Source organism: Squalius cephalus (assembly GCF_949319135.1).
Source record: "Squalius cephalus genome assembly, chromosome: 19".
NCBI classification, from domain to species: Eukaryota; Metazoa; Chordata; class Actinopteri; order Cypriniformes; family Leuciscidae; genus Squalius; species Squalius cephalus.
The window spans coordinates 7,536,063-7,558,547 of NC_137140.1; the positions used below are offsets into that span (position 1 = coordinate 7,536,063).

The window sequence follows — 22,485 nt, forward strand, 5'->3', positions numbered from 1 at the left end:
TATAGTTCAAGACTCAAAATTAACCAGACTGTTATTAATATTGAGATATATAAGCTCAAACATATTTTGAACTAAAATAATCTGGGATCACCAGTGATCCCTGTCAGGTAAGGGGTTAAGTAGGTTGTATTCGTATTATGAATTTCCACGACAATAGTAATCTACTTATTTGGATTAAAATGATAGACAACAGACCCTTCTGTCATTTAGCATCTAATCAGAGTGTAAAGAAGTGTGTGTGTGTGTGTGTGTGTCTGACTGTGCTTGTAAAATAAATTCAGAATAAATTTAATATCCTGTGGAGATTTATAGCATAATGCCTTGTTATACAGAGTTAGACTTAAATGGCTACCAGCCTTGATAGTGACTGGCACTTATGCAGTCATATGTCAAGTCTAAGTAGCAATAAGCAATTCAATTTGAACATCTTTAAGATGATTCTTATATTAAATGAACACGTTCTGCTTTGTGTTCCAGTGAAAATGAGCTTCGAGACGCTGGCTGATGCTCTTGTTTGTCTCACAGCACATATGAGGCACCTTGTTTTCCTGAATGAAATCGTACGCGCGCGCTATTAATAGCACCGGCTCTCTGACGTCACAATGGAAGCCGCATCTGACTCGCGACAGATGATGATTCTCTCAAAGAGCCTCGCGACCGGGAAGGACACAATATCCCCGCGTATTTACCAGTCTATACGCTTGCAAGTAGATAGGAATTAACTTTTTTGCGCACAAACGGGGACGTAGTGGCGGTTAGGAGATGGTTTTGCAGCATTTCCCCAGCTAGCGACGAGCGATTGTTCTTTCATAACATCAGCAAGCTGCAGTCAGTCACTGTATTCAGAATTCTTGACTTCTGACAACAATAAACACTCACATCACAAAGACACGGTACGTATGCTTGTGTCCAGCGTGTGATGGCTTTTGTTTGCAGGGTGGTGTCCTCGTGTAATTCATCATGCACCTTGTAGGACAGTTGATCAACTTCTTAAATAGAGACAACGATACTGTTTATATGCTCGGCTATAAGTCGATTATAATATAATTTTTGTTGGCTATGGAATTATTTCCCAAAATTACATTTCGTGGACAATGTGGAGTAATGTCAGTATTCTCCATACGGCTATGGTAAAAATGCATTACATAAATGCTTTGCAAGTTTAGCCTACTACATTACTATTTGCATTTTCAGCAATGAAAATGTTTCATCTATAAACGATAAAGAAAATAAATGAAAAAATGTGCTTTGTGTGGTAGCATCTAAATTAACTTCTTTTATTCACATTTATAATAATAAAATGTCAACTTGGGGTAATAATTTTTAAGGGTCAGATGAGATATGAATAACGCCTTATATGGGCACCTGCATGCTTCCACGTTTCACTGTGTGCTCTAATGTTGTTGTATGTTTACATTCGGTTACGCTTTATTTTAAGATGTAGTTACATTGTACTTACTCATATAAGTACTGAGTACTATTAATTAACTACGTGTACTTACTATAGAGTTAGGGTTTGGTTTAGGGTTAGTTACTTGTAATTATGCATAATTTACTGTTATTACTATAGTATGTACATAAGTGTAAAAACCTCACCTTAAAATAAAGTGTTACCTTACATTTGAATTTATATGACATACACACTGCAATATCTCTTGATTCTCTTGGTTAGTAGGTTTTTGTTTGACTGTTCTGCAAGTTCAAACTTGAATGCAATAGTCACTCCAGATTTATGTGCTTTAAATAAATATCATGACTTTGTTTCTTACTACCCATTTACTTTTCCATTTCTACTCGATTCAACTTGGCTTTCTTCATCTGTAATTGTAAGTGGTTGGAAAAATGCAGTAAACCTGGGTACCACTTTGGTTTTAATAAAACATTTAAGACAGCAATTTTAGTGGGTTGGATTTTTTTCCAAGAACTCAGAACTGATTCTTGCTATAAAACCTCATTATTTGTTCAAAGTTAAATTGCAACAGCCCCTGAAAAAAATGCCAATGACTCTGTCTTCGTACTGTATATAAAGAGATTTCACCATAAAAGATGAGTGGATAACACTGTGGTAGTTATAGAGAGCACAGAGGTGCATGCATGGAAGTTTTGTCATCATGCTGAATGAATACACATGCCTTAATCCAATTTTTAATGCACAAGTTTGCAGATAGCTGATCTATGCTGATTGACATCACTGTTAAGACATTTTTATGTCTCAGTTAAATTAAAGTCTCAGTGATGATTTTTCAGAGAATGCTTTTTTTACACCTCACCTTTAACAAAAGATCCAGTGGAAGATGTACTAAAGGTGTGAAGGTGAAAATTAGAGGTGATGCCGCATCATGTATCAGCACTAATTGGAGTGATAGAAGGCCACATCAGTAATTTAATATTGTATTATGTAATCAGACGTGTTTTTCCCCTTGGAGTTAAGACATGAGAAATAATTGTATGCTTTCAATGTTTAGTAATAATACCACATGGATTATCTTTACTGTTAATGTTATTATTTAATGATTATATTAGATGCACCAAAGAGTTAACAGCCGATAATTACCAGAGCTGTCATTAAACACACTCTTATATTGTTAGCAAATATTTCGACTGTACATTTCAAATTTTTTAGTTTTTAATTAAAATGATCTTTATATTTGGAGTCATGCACACTGCATCTGTCAAGAAAGTCATATCATGGGTTGTGTTTTGTCCCACTCAGCAGGAATAAGTGGATATAATGTAGGGCAACTATTTTAGGAATGCGAAAACAAGAAGTCCTGTATTATATTGAGGTTTCATTGACCCACAGCAAGGTCAACGCTTTCTGCGGCTTCTGCTTTCTGAAATGAAATACCAGTATGAATGTGCGTCGTTATGAATTGTTGTACAATAATTCCTCTTGTCATAGGGTGCTAAAGTTAAGTATGGACTACGAAAGACCCAACGTAGAGACCATCAAGTGTGTTGTTGTAGGAGACAATGCCGTGGGGAAGACTCGCCTTATTTGTGCCCGGGCCTGCAACACTACCCTGACCCAGTACCAACTGCTGGCCACCCATGTACCCACCGTCTGGGCCATCGACCAGTACAGAGTCTGTCAAGAGGTAAATCTTGTCTCAATTAAATTTACCTTGCCATTATCATTGCATTACGTCAGGCCCATGGCTGGAGATAATGAGCGCATGATCCCCAGATTTGCTTCTGTCAGGATTCATTTAAATTTCAGCTGGCAGAAGGGAAACAGATTACAGAAAAAGATCAAATACGCCTGTGGTCTTCTTTGCTCCGGGGCAGGGGTGCTACTTTAAAAGCCGAATTAACGCTATGACTCCTTGTAGGTCTTAGAGCGTTCCAGAGATGTTGTGGATGACGTAAGTGTGTCCCTCCGGCTATGGGATACCTTTGGAGACCATCACAAAGACAGACGCTTCGCCTACGGGAGGTACAAATACATTCTGTTTGATTTGCACTTCCTGTGTAATAGTGAGGCTAGCTTAAAAGAATTGTTCACCCAAAAATGAAAAGCTAGGCTAAAGCTAAGCTAAGCTAAAATGAACAAAATGCACCATGAATCTCTCAGAATAATCAACATTCAAATATTCTATTTTAAAATATTTAAGTATACTCAAAGGTAATGCTTCTTGGTGTGTGTTGGTCTGTGTACATTGATTTGTTTTTGTAAATACTGAAAGCAGAAAAATTTTTAAAAAAGAAAAGAAAAGAAAAAAGATTCCAGCTTAATTTTTTAGGTTCAGCTTGAGTATTCAACTTCCATGTGTAGGGGGGCATGAAACGGCCCTTTCCGTGCCATTACCCTTTTCTGTGTAACGAATAATAGTCATCTGTTGCTATAGTTGTATGGATTTATAAAGCGTTTACTGTTATTTAATATTTATGAAATAATATATAATAACACATAGCAACGTAGGTTGCCGAATTTAATAGGTATAGTTCACCCAAAAATGAAAATTCTGTCATCATTTACTCACCCTCATGTTGTTCCAAACCCGTAAGACTTTCGTTCATCTTCGCAACACAAATGAAGATTCTTTTAATTAAATCTGAGAGATTTCTGTCCTTTCATTGACAGCTACGCAACTACCAAAGTTCAAGAGATCGTAAACTAATCCATATGAATTGAGCGGTTAGTCCAAATTTTCTGAAAAGACACGATCGCTTTATATGATGAACAGATTTAATTTAGTCTTTTAATCACATATAAAACATTGATCAGCGAACATAAATAAAAGCTCAACCGAACCTGCTTGACGCACGAGAACCTACCTCATTGGTTCATGCTGAAGCTCAAACATGCTGCGTAACACGAGAATGAACCTCATTGGTTCTCACACGTCAAGTAAGCATGAGCTTTCATTTACAACAACTGATGTGTGAGTTGAATGTTTATTTTTGAATAAAAGCCTAAATTCAATCTGTTCATCATATAAAGCGATAGAGTGTCTTCAGAAAATGTTGGACTAATCTGCTCAGTTCATATGGATTAGTTTTAAAATTTCATTAAAAACATCTTCATTTGTGTTCTGAAGATGAACAAAAGTCTTTCGGGTTTGGAACATCATGAGGGTGAGTAATTGATGACAGAATTTTCATTTTTGAGTGAACTATACCTTTTGAATGCAACATACACGTAACATTATTTGTCTGTCACTTAAACCAATCACTTACCATGTTATATATGTGCAGTTCCAAATGAGATTTGAGAGCTTGATACTTAAGAATAAAAGTTTAAATTTCAGTTCTGACACCCTAGCTATTGTATTACTACTTTTGCAGGTGTTTTTTGTTGTTCACCATTCATTTTAATTGTATAGAATAGAGCAGTGTGAACATAGTGCTGAACATCTTCTTTTGTGTTCCTCAGAAGAAATATAGTCATATACTGTAGGTGTGAAAGAACATGAAAGAAAATGATGACAAAAGTTTCATTTTTGGGTGAACTATCTTTTTAATTCCTTGTTAAATTAAATTAATTTCATTAAGGTGCATTGTATTTATTTATTTATTATTGCAATCAGTGTGACTCAGATTAAACTAAATAAAATAAATATGAGGGTATGCATGAGAAAATGTCACAGTGCTCTATAGTTAATATCTCAACAAATTACCAGAGAAAAAATTGAATTGCTTCTTCAGTTCACAAATGCCACCACTTTACTGAACAGAAAGACAGGAAGCATCTTGCCATCATATGCTTTCATCATTCGCTCTGACATCAGACACTGAGCTATTTGCAACTGAATGTGTGCCGAACATGACAGCTGAGCACTGTTATGTTAACTCATGGCCATTTTGTGTCAAGCACTTGTTTAATGAGGTGTTTCTTTGCATTCATCACATGCTCACTGCTTCTCATGCTTTCTTTTTATGGCATTTTCAGAACTGAATAAACATAGAATGTTCTCATTTTGGTATAGTGGTGGTAACATAATTAGCATCAATTATGTTATATTCACAGATGTATTTAGCATGCAACATTCATTTTCTTATTATTGCTATTTCATTCAGGGTCATTTTTTTGTTTAACTGTTAAGAAAACAAACACATTTAGGTAATATTACTGATATCTGGCCAGTTTTTACTGAAAGGTATTATGGTTGGTGTTATATTCATGGTAAACCTCACTTATTATTCAGCAAGATTTTTTTTAAAGAAATAAAATTTTTAGTAAGAGATGACAGAAACATCTTAACTAACGATATTAGACTACCGGGTGTGTGTTAAAGGTTTTATCAGTGATTTCAGGGCCAAAAAAAAAAAAAAATCACATTCATCTAATCTTTCCTAACGATCCGCTAGCTGCCTGCCCCATAAGCATGCCGTCAAAAAAACGCGTCTCTGTAGGCAGCCTAGGCTCTGAGATCTGCACACAAAAACAATTGGTTTCACCAACCACTCAAAACCAAAACAAATAGTGTTCCAACCAATCACCGACAAGGGGTGGGTGTTGTGAGGTTTTGCGCTTGTGTACGGCTGCACGCGAAGTCGGAGCTGAAGAAGAAGCTGGCTCAAAACCTCACAACAGGTCGGTGATTGGTTGGAACCTCCTGTCGGTGATTGGTTGGAACACTATTTGTTTTGGTTTTGAGTGGTTGGTGAAACCAATTGTTTTTGTGTGCAGATCTCAGAGCCTAGGCTGCCTACAGAGACGCGTTTTTTTGACGGCATGCTTATGGGGTGGGCAGCTAGCGGATCGTTAGGAAAGATTAGATGAATGTGATCTTTATTTTTTGGGCCTGAAATCACTGATACAACCTTTAATCCACTGCCTAGTTCAATAGTACTGTACGTGACTGCAGAGGGAATCAAAGTCATTTCCTCTAAAGTTCGGTCCCGATGAAATCCCAGAATGCACTTTAAAAAAAGGGCATCATCTGATCACTATATTTAGTGATAGTTTGTTGCTGGAATATAATACATGGAGCTCATGCCTTGTTATAAAGCGATGTTTTTGATATATATCATTTACATTTTATTGAGTGATCTTGTCATTCAAATGTAATTTAGTCATCAGTGTCCCAGTACTTAGTGGATTGTTAGCACCCAAATTCATGTTCATGATATACTGATTCAAACCAGTTAGAGAGGGGAATGAGACGCAGTCCAATAATCCGTTTCAGAGAAATTATATTCCTGGAGTGTTCAGTTCTTATGTCCTTTTGGAGTTGTTTAACAGATGGTGTTCAACAGGATGAGTATGACCCGATTCTTCCCTCTGACAGTCTGAAGAGAGACTTTAGAAATCCAAAGAAAGATTGTCTGTATATTTACCCTACAAGAGAAAGAGTATGACATGATTTATTGCTAAACCCATCTCAATCCAGATACACTAGACTACTTCAATCAAACACACCTGACTTGTGGCTGGAGAGCATGCCTTGCTCCCTAACTTGCTCCCAGTCATGTTCAATGGAATTATATTTTTAGTCTTCCTTGCTTTATTGCATCCTAAAATAACTCCAAGACACTGAGGTCTGGAGTCATAAAGCTTGGCTCTGACTTAAAGAATGACCTCTAGATGCTCACTACTCAGGGCTTCAATGTGTTAGTGGTGTACTCTGTTGTCTTTAGCAGTAGCCCATAATTTAGATTCTAACCAGATTCTAAAGTCCTACACCTCTCAGAATCCCCATGTCCTGTCTGTAACTACCAAATAGAAGCGTGAGAAATATGTGTCCTGCTTTATGAGCACAGGATAATAGTAGGGGCGGGCAGCACGAATAAATGCTTATATCACGGTATCAATAATATTATATAATGGAAAAAAAACATGAATGCTGCATCATCTCATTTTGGAATTTTATGGACGCAGACTAAAAGCAATGATTTATTCATGAAAAATGATAAATCTCACGTTATGTAACATTTCAAGGGATGGCTCAACCAAAAATGAAAATTCTGCCATCATTTAGTAAACCTCATGACATTGCAAATCTGTATGGCTTTCTTTCCTCTGTGGAGCAGAAGATATAGACAATCAAACAAACAAAAAACTGATGCATTTCTCAAAATATCCTATTTTACTTTGACAGAAGAAAGGTTTGGAACAATATGAGAGTGAGTAAATGAGTGAACTATCATTTTATGTTAAAAACAAAAAGAAATATTATAGAATAGATAGTTCTGATCCCAAAATCTGACTGGAAGAGACGCATTTTTCACCCTGCTGTCAAATATTCATATAAATTATACAACAACTCCACTTGAAGTGGCCTAACAAACGCTCCTGAATATCAAGTTCTTCCTCATCTTAGAAGAACACAACATATTTAAACATACTTAAACATTTTCACTCTCACACAGTATATACTTATATATCTCTTGCTGAGTGACTGATTCGTTTTGTGATAAATGAGAAGAAACAACTCAGTGAAAGAGAAGTCATAAATCTGGGTGATTAGCTGACATTGTTGACAGTGGAAAAATACAACCTTTACCGCAATCAGTCTACATGAGTTTACCTAAAGGAGACAAAGATCCTTTTGCATGGATGTAGCAATTTTACAAATGAATCCTTCTGTTAGTGTGTTTCGTTTTAATGCTAATTAAGATGATATTACTTCCTGGATTGATGTATGGTTAATAAGGATAATCGCTGCTTATAGGCTGATTTACTCTCATTTATTCAGGTTGAGGGAGTTATTGTTGAGTTACTGAAAGGGCAAACTGCATCCATTCTGGCCCTCCAAGACATTATTAAGTCCAAATAAGTGCTACATGTTTTACCAGAAGTGCATTGATTTTGGCTTAACATCAAAACAGGCTTGTCTCTAGAGCACTAGGGTGATCTGCCAAGAGCCCCATTTCGACCCGAGATGTCAGCAAACAATTACTGCAGGCAGGATAGTCTTTAGCCTAGCAATTATTGGGACCATGCTGTGCCATATCAAAGTGTTCAGATATCTTCAACCTCACGTCTTAAAAGCTGCTTGCTGTCAGACTCTGGGTTGCTGTATCTTTGGACTTGTCATTAAAGATTGTGGAAGTAATGTTGTTCTCCTTCAGACAGATTTCCCTGAACTGTCATTGACTACAAAGGCAAATTATTATGTAGCATTGTTCTGTGCCTCTTTTTGTTTGTAGGGCTCCTATGATCTTTATGCAAGCCTGTGAAACATAAGAGAGACACTGTAAGTCGTCAAGCCTGCTAGCATCTCCATAATTCTCTGCATTGCCAAGTATGTGGTGTGGTAGCTGAGACCTTTGCTTGCCCAGTCAGCAAGAAATGCACGATTCCTTTTGTGGACGATAGCAAACGGGTGATTATACATTATTCACCTACTTGTGTGGTGACGGGTGTTGCTCCCCTCCCCAGGATAGACTTTGTACTAATCTTGCTTCAGGAAGGTATGCCAGCAGTGCGCCAGAATGTCTGCATGTCATCCTCTTTGTGCTTTTGTTTTGTCTGTTTTGTTGACCATGTTTGTTCTAGTTCTCACAGACGCAGCCAAAAAAGCATTGCCAAAGGAGTTTGTAGTCTTGGGCATCCGGTGTGTCTAAACTAAAGGCAATCTTTTTGCGTGCTGTCAATGAGTCAATGTCAGGCTGGCATTAATATTGCAGGTTATGCATGTCCACCGAACACTGAAGGACTGTGATGTTTCTACGGATACCGCTTGGCACCTGTCACATAAGACACTCTTGGCTTAAAATCCTGTTAGCATGCGTGTTACGTGGTGTCTTGTCCTGTGTTGTTGCCCCAGACAAGTTTTCATTGGAAAATTACCTGATTTCCTTTTTACCTTTCACTTTCGAAGGTCTGACGTAGTGGTTCTCTGCTTTTCCATCGCCAATCCCAACTCCCTACATCATGTTAAAACCATGTGGTACCTCGAGATCAAGCACTTCTGTCCACGCACACCCGTCATCTTGGTTGGTTGCCAGCTGGACTTGCGCTATGCTGACCTGGAGGCAGTCAATCGAGCTAGACGACCATTATCAAGGTACTGGTAACTAAAGCCCCTGTCCCTATTCCTTTGCAATTCCTATGAAAATTCCCCTCAGGATCAAGTTGCATACGCTTTAACCAGTTGTGCTTTCATATTAATGCGAGAACTGACCGTATTTATTTGTCTCTCACAGGCCTATTAAACCTGGAGATATTTTGCCTCCAGAGAGTGGAAGGGAGGTAGCCAAAGAGCTTGGCATCCCATACTACGAGACAAGTGTTTTCGACCAGTTTGGTATCAAGGATATCTTTGATAATGCAATCCGAGCAGCCCTCATCTCCAGACGCCACCTACAGTTCTGGAAGTCCCACCTGAGGAAGGTCCAGAAGCCACTGCTGCAGGCACCATTTTTGCCACCCAAAGCACCTCCACCACTTATTAAGATCCCAGAGTGCCCAGCCAAAAACCGGGATGGCCCGAGGCAACTTCTTGAAAGCCCCCTGTGCGCTGATGTTATGTTCATCATTCAGGAACACGTCCACTTGTTTGCCCACAGGATCTACCTGTCTACCTCATCGTCCAAATTCTTCGACCTCTTTCAAATGGATTTCTCGGATGAGTCCCAGTGCTTGGTGGTAACAGAGCGTCACAGGCGGGATCAACTGATGCGCACACTAAGCCTGGACACAGAAGAGGACGTCACTGTTCTCCCCAACCTTTCGCCTTGCTCGCTCCGGGCATCCAAGAGTGATGGTACCCTCAAGGTGATGAGTTTAAGTGGGATGCACCGGCGCACCAGGCTGTCCCTGGCCTCTTGGAGCAAGGCTTTCTACAGCATCCACAAGGAGAACGTGATCAACCCAGTCACGGGTACGCCGGCTCTTATGACTGTTGTGAAGATGGATCATTCCATCCACAATGGACCATTCAGTGCCGTCCTACGCTTCCTCTACACTGGTGAGCTGGATGAAAAGGAGAAGGACCTGATGAAGATCGCCCAGATTGCAGAGATCCTAGAAGTGTTTGATCTCAGGATGATGGTGGAGAATATCATGAACAATGAGGGCTTCATGAATCAAGAGATCACAAAAGCATTCCATGTGAGAAAGGCAAACCGAATCAAAGAGTGTCTCGCCAAGAATAATTTCACAGGTATTAAGGAACCCAGATGTGTTTAATTTATCTTACATTGATTGAGAAAGTAACGTCTCACTTGAAAATGATTATTTCAACATCTGCTACATCTGCTACAACATCTGCAAGCCTCCTGAAATGTATTGTTGAGGAAATTACTTTTTAATAGAATACCAAGCCACAAGCTTTTCATAATTAAAAGTATTTCAACTACAGGTATGTAGCTCAAACAGTGCTAGCAACTTCAAGGTCATGGGTTTGATTACCAGTGAATGCATGGACTGAATGATATACCTTGTTGCTTTAAAAAATGGATAAATGTACATGTAACTATTGCCAAGCCATAAGAAAGCTGCTAACTACATTCAAGCTATGAGTGAAGTTGCAATTTGTCACGCTATACAGCTGCTTACTGGATAAGTATTTCATTAAAAGCAGCATGTTTTACTGAAACTACTGTCATACTGAAAAAACATAGTTATTAATAGCGTCACTACATTCAGTTATTTAATTTCCAACACTGTTGTTGATGTGATAAAGCATTAGTTTTAGTGGTACAAAATGGGATAGCAAAGATGCTATAAATGATTACTTTGTAAAGAGCAGTTACTCATGGTGTGTTGGACTGTCTTTGCAGATGTGGTGTTCAGTTTGGATGATGGCACCATTAACGCCCACAAACCACTGCTGATCTCAAGCTGTGACTGGATGGCTGCCTTATTTGGGGGCTCTTTCATGGAGAGTGCAAATGACGAGGTGAGTGTGAAAACAATGTTTAATGAGCTCCAGTTAGGGCACTGACAAGTTTACAGAACATCTTTACTTTATCCTTAAGCAGTAATGAGTCTGCCAGTTCATAAACAGATGGTACAAGGTCACACCGCTCAGACATTTACATGTGAATATATACTCAAATAGATGCGCACTGACACATTTTACAGACATTGGCTTGTCAACAAATTGCATCCAATTCTTGAATGACTAAAATAGTCTGGTCTGGTGTCTCTAAGTGACGTTTTGAAAATCTATTTTTGCAGTGATGAATGATCTGTCAGCTCTTATGAGCTTTGGAGTGAATGATGTTTGTCTTACAAGACATTTATAATATAGCAGGGTTATTACATTTTGAAAAATGTCATTCATTTGTATTTTGTTTTGCATTGATTTTCAATTTAAGTTTATCTGTAGTAATTGTTCATTCTTTGTTTGTTTTTTGGAAAAAAACTGTTTTCCTTTTATCTGGAACTCAATTTCTCTATATTGAGTTTTGTAGAGTTCTTGTCTATATTTTAGTGCACATTTATAGTGTTACTTTAGATTTTACTTATATTGTTTATAGAGTTACTTTAGATTACATATATTTGTCTTTGTATTTTATTAATAATAACCTTATAGTATAGATAGCATCATAATTAATAATTAATTAGAATTGCCTAGCCATTGACATGCATAATTCATAATTAATGAGCTGAGATGCACCATCGATACAGGTAAGCTACTTCCTTCTGTTTGAAGCAAACATTATGCTTTTTGCTGGTTCCACGGATGCCACATGCACACTTAATCCTGCTTCCACTGTCCAAATAGACGCTTTCATCTTTGGCACTGTTCAGTAATTTCCTCCTTAATAGGTGGAATAAAGCCAAGGTGGAATAAAACCGAGTTTCCTCCCTGAGGAGGAAAAGCAGACGTCATTCAGAGACAGTGATCTGTTTTCTTCTATGGATAATTTTTGCACATGGGACTTAATGCATGATGGCCAGTCATTTTTATTTGCCTTAGTGCTCTGACATTTCATGCCAGTGTAACAATTGGGACAGCTATATTTTAGGCAGCGTCCTACTTTCAGACATAAGTCTATCTATAGTGCTTGCTCAAATCCGAGAGAGCATGCCTCTTTTTCTTGCGCTCTCTTTTGGAGTGGTTGACTACCCCAGCGAAACACAGACTGTGCTTGCCCTTGAAGAGTATTATGTAATGGGTTACGTAGCAGCATCTATCTGCATGTTCTGCTCAAATGTGCTTAGTAATGCTAGGCTGCTGGTGAGCCGACCATCCGTTTCATAGAGATTAAAGACTGAAAAGTCCCGTTTCCAATCAGCTGACCAGAGACTGCTAAACACACATTGTTTCTGTTCTGAAATATATATTTTTTTTTTATCTTTTTAATTGTTGGTGCTCTTGAGCATATTTCTTCAATGGTCGAATTCAAATCTCTAGTGTGAGTATTACATTTCTGTTGTAATCACCCATAAATCCTGTGAAATCAAAATTGGCCCTTTTTACATTTAACTGGTCTCAAAAATATTCAGCATAATTATTAATCCCCAAAAAACTACAATAACTTACTGAAATAAACTCAGCAACACACTATATTACAAAATAAATAAATAAATACATAAATAATAACAAGAATACTACTAATAATAGTTATATATAAAATATATTTATAATTATATTTTTTATTATATATTAAAATAAATAAATATATAAAATATATATTATTAATTAATAATATTATTATTATATTTACCAATGTATAGTAGTATATAAAAATATATATTAATATATTTAATATATAAAATAATACATATTATTATATTGACCAAGGAACCTAAAAAATGTGCTTCACCTGGTAAAAACTTCATGTAAATTGTATTGAGGTCAAAATTTTAATAAATCAACAACTGCAGGTTTTTTTGTGCATTTTTATAACTTGCTCCGCCTTTTAACTGACTTTCCTCTTTGGTAGATGTCACATGTCCTTTTATTTTTCAACCTCTCCAAACACCGGTCATATAAAGATGCCCACGCAATTTAATCAAGTATCATTCTACATTTTTTCCACCAATGTCCTATTTCACTCAAGAATTATGTCATATTTCAGAAGTAAATGGGATGTAAATGCTATTTCACGCTGACTTAGTGGCACCAAATGGAATTGAAAAAAATGTATAATGACGTACGTTCATATGTGTTGCCAGGTCTCATTCCCCAACACCAGCAGGGTATGTATGCAGGCAGTGCTCGAGTATCTCTACACCAGTCAGCTGTCGCCCATGGCAGACCTGGACCCAATGGAGCTAATCGCCCTGGCCAACAGACTGTGCCTTCCACGGCTCATCGCCCTGACAGGTGAGCTTTCTGCCAACGCCCCGCCACACGCTCCAAATGACACATAAGACACCACACGCATTCCTCAAGCACAGAACCATTTGACCACCTCAGATCCAAAGCAAACAGGCCTTTGAGCCCTTTCGGTCTGTGTTGCTTAGCAACGAGTGATGTCAAGGTGCCAAATAAAAGAGAATGTCTCTGCAGAGCTTTGTGTGGCACACACTACAATCTGTCCGGCAGACGTTATCTAATGACGTGGTGGTGACAGGCTGAAATGTATCTGTGACTCCAGATGCAGCTATTTACCTCAGGTTTTGCGTAGCCTGCGCCGCCCCGGAGAAAACACATTTTCTTTTTTTGTGCGCTGTCAGATTATTTACAGTCTGCAAGAGTAGCAAAGCATCATATGAAATATTATTCTGTGTAAATAACGCTGCTTTGCTTAAACTTGACATTGGGGAAAAGCTCATCTGAATATACCTTCTGTTTAACAGATATTTTCTCCCCTCAGAGCAATACGCCGTGAGCGAGTTATTAAAAGCATCTAAAGATGGACAGGATATCGATGGAGAGGTACTCACCTATCTGGAGCTTGCTCAGGTAAATCCATCCTTCGTTATTAAAATGGATAAATAATAGTGGAGAAAAGTGTTGGCTAAATGTATAAATGTAAATATTAGTACTGTGGATCATTAAAAAAACACTAATTAATCACATAGGATAGTTGTAGTGAGTCACGATTAATCGGCTGCTAATATTAAAATATTGAAATTATTCAACCCCCATTGCAAATCAGGTTTAATGGCAAAATTTACAGACTTTCAGCTGTTTGCAATGAACAAATCAAACAAAAGTAATTGAAATAGCTCAACACAACAAATGTTTCAAGTGATTTCCCCAAATTCAACTGTAAATGCAACTTTTAATGACTTTTGCAGTCTTCAAATTATTCAACCCCCTGAATAGAATCCCTCACAACATCACAAATCTGCAAAACAGGTGTCATCTCAAACACACCTGATGCAACTAATCAAGGGCCTCATTAGTTGCACCAGGTGTGCTTGTGCTAGAACACATAAAATATCTGAACTAGCTAGGTTTGTCACATTTGACTGCATGTTAGAAATATGGCTAAGTCAAAAGAATCGTCCAAAAAGTTAAGAGAATGGATCATCGCCCTTCACAAACAAGGAACAGGATACAAAAAGATAGCAAAGGCATTAAATGTTCCTAGAGAGACCGTTGGAAGCATAGTTCACAAGTTCAGAGTTTAATGAACAATGGTTACACTACCTGGACGGGGCAGAAAAAGGACGCTATCAACGGCTCCAACAAGATTTCTGAGAAGGCAGGTTCAGAAAAACCCTCGAGTGACTGCAAAAGACCTGCAGCAAGACTTGGTTGCAACAGACACTGATGTTTCAGCTTGCACAATAAGGCGCATACTAAATGTATGCCAGAACTCCAAGACGTACACCACTACTGACCCAAAAGCACAAGAAAAGTTGGCTCCAATTTGCTCAAAATAATATAAATATGCCACAGAGATTTTGGGATTCTGCTTTGTGGAGCGATGACACTAGCGATGGCCCTATGGATCAGCAGTATGTCTGGAAGAAGAAGAATGAAGCATATGCTGAAAAGAACACTGCCTACAGTTAAGCATGGTGGGGCTCTGTGATGCTCTGCGGCTGCTTTACATCCTCTGGCACTGGAAACCTGCAGCGTGTGGAAGGCAAGATGGATTCATTGAAGGATCAGGAAATCCTAGGAGAAAATGTCATGCTGTCAGTGAAGAAGCTGAAGCTTGGGTGTCATTGGACCTTCCAACAGGACAATGATCCCAAGCATACCTCACATTCCACCAAGGCTTGGTTGTAGAAGAAGTCTTGGAAGATTCTACATTGGCCATCACAGTCACCTGTCTTAAACCCTATAGAAAATCTCTGGTGGGATTTGAAGAAGGCGTTTGCAGCACACAAACCCAAGAATATTTCTGAACTGGAGGCCATTGCTCATGAGGAATGCGCTTAAAGGGACACTCCACCCATTTGCATTAAGCTTTGCATTGTTAGAAACCCAGTCATACTATTGAATGGTCGTGCAACACTCTCTCATTTTCCCCTGAGACGGGAGAAATCCGTTATTTACCTTTTACACCTACTCCTACAATGACGCAAAAATCGTCATTTTGCGTCATTGTAGGAGGAAGTGTAAGAGGGGGGGATTTCTATTGAGACTACAAGCACTAGTTCCTCATCTTTCCCAGGGGGCGGGACCCGCTCACGCTACAGACCATAGACTGTAAAAAAAGACCTATTACAGATCAGTGGGTGGGACTTTACTCTCTGAAACTGAAAGCAATATCCTCCATCTTGTTTGAAGCTAAGCTAACAGGCGCTGTGGAGACAGATGTAAAGTAATGACAATAGCGGAGGAGAGTGCTCAATATGATATAGAAGAAGAGGATTTCGGAAGTCTGATGCTTGAATCAGGTATTTGTGGCTACCTTTACAAGCCGCATTATAGCGAAGAGCAGCCGAGGCAGAAGACCTGCCTGCCGCGGACGAGGAGCCCGGACTGGCTCGAGTTAGGGCGGACTGGTGGCGCCGGTGATCTCACTATGCAACTCATAGACTGTAAGATGCAACTACGAACACAGAGATAGAGTCCGTCTGCGGCAAAGAATTTCAACGATGACAATTTCTCCTGGACGAAATCTCTGAATCAGACGAGGACACGGACGTTTGTGTTGAGAACTATCCTATTTTCGCACCGCATATGTTCTGACTGAACATCCAGGTACCATGCAATAATTCACCTTTTCGAAAGAAATACAAACGAGGAGTAATGCACTAATGAGTTCGCCAACTAACTAGACATTTTGTGTGAATGTGAAATGAATTTCAAGCTCTGGTGGTAGCTAGCCTTGTAGACGGAAGAGTGATTTCTCTTATAGGCAGATATGCGCTTTCTGGATTAGTGGGAGTGGCTTGCGGAGCTGTGCAATGTGGTGCATTGTGGGAGTTGTTGTCTTTCATACAAATGCGTCCTGAAGTTATTTTTTGTCTTTCCTCGGTCACGAAGGCACCAAATTCAAAATTTATTTTACATTTCGACTACATATATGACCCACTTTAAATAAAAAACAATGTTCAAATGGGTGGAATGCCCCTTTAAGATTCCTCAGAAACGCTGCCAGAAGCTGGTGTCTGGTTATACATCTCGTTTGCATTAGGTCAGAACAGCAAAAGGGTGTTCTACTATGTACTAAAAGGCTTGCCATGAAGGAGTTGAATCATTTTGAGACTGCAGAAGTTTTGAATTTGCAGAAACCACTTTTCCGCAAACCAATTTTCTCTTAGAAAATCTCTCACATTCAACATTTCATATTAATCAGAGATTTATCTCAAGATCAATGTGTTATTTTCCCCAGCCCTAGTAAATATATACTAAATTAATAAAAAACTTTTTTTTTAAACATACACATAAAGACATTTGCTGTAAACAACTGGCAACATTAGTAGAAAATAGAGTATTGCTTTAATATTTTTACTGTAATTTAACAGCTTTCAGAAACATGTTTTATGTAAACACTCTTTGTCTCTACAATAAAATCAGCTGTCATTTTTCAGGTGCAAATTACAGAAGTAAATATATCTGTAAATATTTGGTATTCTGTATAACTGTAACTACTATATGTATATTATCGAAAGCTACAATAAACGTATTGCAGTTATAATTGCCTTGGAGCAACCCTGAGAGTTGTAATAGTTGCTATATAAGCCCATGCACTGTTGGCACCATTTAATTTTCCTTTTAGCCTACCTTAAATTGTGCAATAACCTTCAAAGATTTGACAGTAGCAGCAAGAACTCATAGTAAAATACAAAATATCATTTTAGAATACAAGCTGACACCCTTTGTTTACAGTGATCATACTGTATTCCAATATTTACTAAATAACAGTGTGACTGTTTATCATACAAACAATGTTAACGTCTTGTTTTTTTATTCTTTGTTTTGATGACAGTTCCATAATGCTAATCAACTCGCTGCCTGGTGTTTACACTACATCTGCACCCATTACAACAGGATATGTGCCAATTACCGCAAAGAGATAAAGTCGAAATTGCTGGGTAAAAACATTTCCTGAACTATTATGAGACAGATGCAAACACCGTCATTGGAACTGCATGATTTAAAGCACCTGTAATTATATTTAACTTTATTACATAGAAGTATGAGTCTTTAAGAGTGTCCTCTTAAAGTGATAGTTCACCCAAAAATGAAAATTATGTTTCAAATCCATATGCTGTTTTTATTCTTGTGGAACACAAAAGGAGATTTGTTTAAAAATGCTTACGTTGCTCTTTTTCACTACAGTTCATAGTGACAGTGAAGTTGTTCTTTTACCTTTTGTGCATTACAGACAGCATACAACTTAAATAGGACCTTTTATGCTTTTTTTACATTTCAACTTTCTTTAGTATAAAGTTGCTGTTTGAGCATGAAAAATTCAGTTGCGTTAGTAGTGTGTTGAATCTCGCGGCTATTAGACATTTTCCAAACACGCTCAAAGCGGTTGACCAGTAACAACACACTGGTCCAGCCGACCAATCAGAGGAGGAGCTTCATAGAGGCCGGAACTAAACAGAGCGTTACAGACAGAAATTTTTCCAAAATATTTTTTTTTTTACAATTAAACATGAAAACCTATTCTAGCAGACCCTAAAACCAAAATCAAGACTTTGTAAAAGGGCATAATAGGTCCCCTTGAAGTAAATAAGCAACAAATTAAATAATTGCAATTTTTAGGTGAACTGTTCCTTTAAGAGGACACATTTCTGCTTCCTAAGCTTTGTTGTATATTATTCACCCTTGACATCTTTCTGGGTTTGTGTTGTAATGTGAGCAGAAAACCAGGAATATCTTGAGAAGCACCGCTGGCCTCCGGTCTGGTATCTGAAGGAGGAAGATCACTATCAGCGGGTGAAGAAGGAGAGAGAGAAAGAGGATGTGGTTTTGAATAAACATCACTCGAGGCGACGCTGGTGTTTCTGGAGCACGTCCCCTGCTGTTGCTTGAGTCTGTACCGTTCTAAAGCTCGTTTTATTTTCAAAGCTCTTATGTTTCTTCTTTTCCTATTTTGCTAAGATGAAACAGGCCACTCTAAACGAGCAATCGGTTTGAAGCACAATCTCAATGTCCAATCAATGCTGGCCAACAAATCTGTGAAGGTGATGTAAGCCTATTCCTTATGGTGTAATATTCGTTTTAATAATCGTGCTGTTGTGTCGGACATGTTTGTGTCACAGCAGTGATCTGACTGTGTTACACACATAAGAATCTTTAAACACTAAGAGGATTAGGGAATCTGTTTTATCTTGTATTTCCTTTTTTCACTTAGGTGCTATGTACTGTATATTTGCATTAACACTGTTAAATGAAGTCATCTAAGTGGAAAATGCTCATTATGCCACTAATTCTGAGCATATACATTGATTTACAAAAATAGCATTGTACAATTCTGTGTTCAGGCAAATTTTGGGTAATGTGGGAGGCCTGTGATTTGGATTATGACCAAAAACTTTGAGCACTTGATATTTGGGCTTGCAGTAGATTGTAATATAATGGATGTAGTTTGATCATTGTGATTGTAAGAGCTTACAGAATTCAGCCCTATGTAAATAGCAGGGACAGGAATGAATTGCTGGGTTATTCCTATTATGCAATACATTTTGAACTCCTTTTTCAAAAACAAAACAAATGGATGCATTTCTGGAAAAGAATATGCTGGTCTTTTTTGAAATATGTTCTGGTAAAACTCAGGCACTTAAAATGATTAATTATAACTTGATTATTTACAAAATGTCAAGAAACGGGAAAAATAGGATGATATGGAGCCCCAAAAAGGTCATGGTGACAAAAATATGAGATTGGCTTGCAAAGAATGCAAAACTATTTCCAACCTATCAGGATTTTAATGTTAGTCATCGTTTAGTGAGATATTGGCAGTTAGTTTTAGTCTTTTTTCTTTTTTATACTAATTTTTGTCGTTTTGACAGGCTTTAAGTACACATGACACACGCATAGAATGTTACCTTAGAACTTTATTGCCTCCGAATGATGTTTTAGAATATTACAAATTCCAGCGAGGAAAAGAAAGTGATGTCTGTTCTCATAACAAACATAAAACAAACACAACAGAACTAAAGGCTATTCATATGAGTATGTTTAACCTAAAGGATTTATACTTTCTTTAATTTGATACAGTTCTCCACATAGGAAGAACAGACATGCCTAATAGTTACGGATTGATATTGTCTTGGTCTGGAACAATGTTTATATAGGGTAACGTGAAAATAAGTGGGACAGTCTGAAATCTGCCTCAATGGCTCTAAATTAGCGCGCGTTGCAGTTCCATTTTTTACCATAGATTTATATTGGAAAATTGTGGGGGCGCTGTAGAGCTGGGAAGGGCTCCGAGATCGGCTGCCCTGCTTAGTATAATGATACATGCTAGCTGAAGCCATGCCCTAAATTTGACCATATCCAGCTCACTTTATGACTTCAAAGAGTTTAGAATTTTTTTGTTGTTGCAGAATTCTGAATACATTTACAATTTATTGTTGATTCAGTTTATATAGAGGTCATATAAACTGACATATGAAATGGAATTTACAAAAGATTAAAGGCCCGTTTACACGAAGAGCGATAACTATAAAGATAACGATAACTATGTTCATGTCCACACCAACACACAAAAACTGTTTATTGTAAGCGCATGCTGCAGTTTTGTCGTCTGCTGCTATAAATGCTCGAGCTCTTTAAAGCAAGATGGATTCTGATTGGCTGTGAATGTTTTTATCATTCATCAGCGGACAAAATCATAATTCCAACGATTTTCTGTGACGTTATCCTTATAGTTGTGGTGTGGACTGCTATTCTTTTATATTTAGAACAAATTTTTTAACTAAATCTTTGTTATAGTTATCGTCCATGGCGTGAACGGGCCTTAACTAGGAATAATGAGGAAACATCAAAAACCTAAAACTGATTTCAAATTAAAACAACATTCCCAATGAACATTATGATTTAAAAAAAAAAAAATAAGCAACTGAAATTTAAAAAAAAAATTCTAATTTGAGAATTTAGTACATGAAATTACGTAAAGTTTTAATTGAGATTTGTATTGCGATTAAAGAAAACTAATTAATTGGTTTTATTTTAATGGTGAGTTTAATATTTGATCCAATATTAAATATGATGGCGACTTCATATATACTGCATAATATGAATGACCCAGCTCTGTCCAATTGGAAAAGGTTTTACAGGAGCTACAGTCTACCAGTTAGGCCAGTTCACACCACGAACAATAACTATAAAGATAAATAGCAGTAACTACATTAGCATTCACTTTACATTCACGTTAGCAACGAACGGTATTATGTCATCGACCGTTTTAAATGCTCGAGATCTTTAAGGGATCTTTCAGACAGAACGCATTTTTTCATTGTACTGCGCTAAACACACGCTAGACGGACGTCTTTAACCATTGCGTTCGCGTCTCGCGTCTTTTGCAGCGTGAAGGCAGGATGGATTCTGATTGGCTGTCAATTTTATCGTTCATCAGCTGGAAAAAATCTTTGTGAAAGTGACCGTTTCTCTGTACCGCTATCGGTATCGTTGTGGTGTGGACTCTGCTGTTCTTTTACATTTACAAGGATTTGCAAACTATATCTTCATGTTTATCGTTATAGTCATCGTCCTTGGTGTGAACGGGCCTTTACACTTTATTTTTCTGTGTTGTAGCATAATGCTAATCTTTACTGACAAACTACACATTCACTTATAATTAGAAGGGCTTAGAAACACGCTTAGTTCAGGGCAAACCATATCTAACAAAAATAAATAGGCCTAATGTAACCACTACTCGCATATAGTACATATAATACATGAATTCCACCATTGTTGTGCTAGAAGTTACATATGTACTGTAGTGGATTGTAACTTTATTTACACATCAAAGATTGTCATAGTTGTGAAAGCTAAAACGATTTGCTGTGTCCTATAATGAATAATTATTAATGTAGATGCTTCATGGGAGGATATTACAGGCTGTTTTCACAGGTAAAGAATGTACTGCGGCTTTATGTGTTAGTATTTATTACACTTGCAAAGACAATGACAGTTTTTGCTCGACAAAACACCCGGTCGGTGCCGATGTATCCTAAACGAAACCAGACGAACGATGTAACTGCCTAATAAAGGAGGAATGTTCATACTTGAAGAAAAATAATAAAGTTTAGTCATTATATTGTAGATATTATTTAGTTTACCAAAGCAATATATATAGATGATCACATGCATAAGATACCATGATTGTTTTTTGTCGTTGTTGTTTTTTTGTTTGTTTGTTTTTTCAGTGGTATTGGCGAAATTGTTGTTAACTATTGGTAGCTGCTGAAAACCAAATGGCTGGTTCATTTGGTTCTTGCTGTCTAAATGCCTTTGATCTTGCTGGTCATTATCTTTAAAGTTGGTTGTTTGTTTATTTATGTATTTCATTAATTTATTTTTTAAAAATGGAATATTGTTGAATAAATTATTGATTTTACTTGGTATCAAGTAATTGTTTTTTCTTATTCTATCAAATGTTTCTAATCCAGTGTGATTTAAATTATTTTACGTGTTACTATTAACCAATTAATATGGTAATATTAAATTAAGAAATTATTTTTTATTATACAGTTTTATAAGTATTAATACATTTTCATGGTCATATCTCATGACCATGAAAAGAGCACAAAACATCTGCAAAATAAAATCT

At 37.4% G+C, this 22,485-nt stretch overlaps 1 protein-coding gene across 2 annotated transcripts; it reads left to right on the top strand.

Annotated features, from left to right (window-relative positions):
• Window positions 1–610: 610 nt before the first annotated feature.
• rhobtb1 (Rho related BTB domain containing 1) lies at window positions 611–22,275 on the top strand. 2 transcript variants are annotated; one of them, XM_079851651.1, is made up of 10 exons: window positions 611–893; window positions 2,903–3,098; window positions 3,333–3,436; window positions 9,270–9,455; window positions 9,595–10,553; window positions 11,173–11,291; window positions 13,520–13,670; window positions 14,164–14,252; window positions 17,686–17,791; window positions 18,571–22,275. In XM_079851651.1, exons 2-10 carry the CDS (start codon window positions 2,919–2,921, stop codon window positions 18,738–18,740), a joined length of 2,064 nt encoding a protein of 687 aa, XP_079707777.1. In that variant the 5' UTR covers window positions 611–893; window positions 2,903–2,918; the 3' UTR covers window positions 18,741–22,275. The 2 variants fall into 2 exon arrangements, with proteins under 2 accessions (XP_079707777.1, XP_079707778.1); XM_079851652.1 differs by lacking the exons at window positions 611–893; window positions 2,903–3,098 and adding an exon at window positions 8,596–8,642 and having other exon boundaries at window positions 3,370–3,436.
• Window positions 22,276–22,485: the final 210 nt, after the last annotated feature.

What these genes read in the sequence shown, in the direction of transcription:
- rhobtb1 (XM_079851651.1), top strand. Translation starts at nt 2,919, where the DNA reads ATGGACTACGAAAGACCCAACGTAGAGACCATCAAGTGTGTTGTTGTA. An exon ending in AGACGCTTCGCCTACGGGAG is followed by an intron (nt 3,437 to 9,269) that starts GTACAAATACAT and finishes TCACTTTCGAAG; the next exon opens with GTCTGACGTAGTGGTTCTCT. An exon ending in ACGGCTCATCGCCCTGACAG is followed by an intron (nt 13,671 to 14,163) that starts GTGAGCTTTCTG and finishes TTCTCCCCTCAG; the next exon opens with AGCAATACGCCGTGAGCGAG.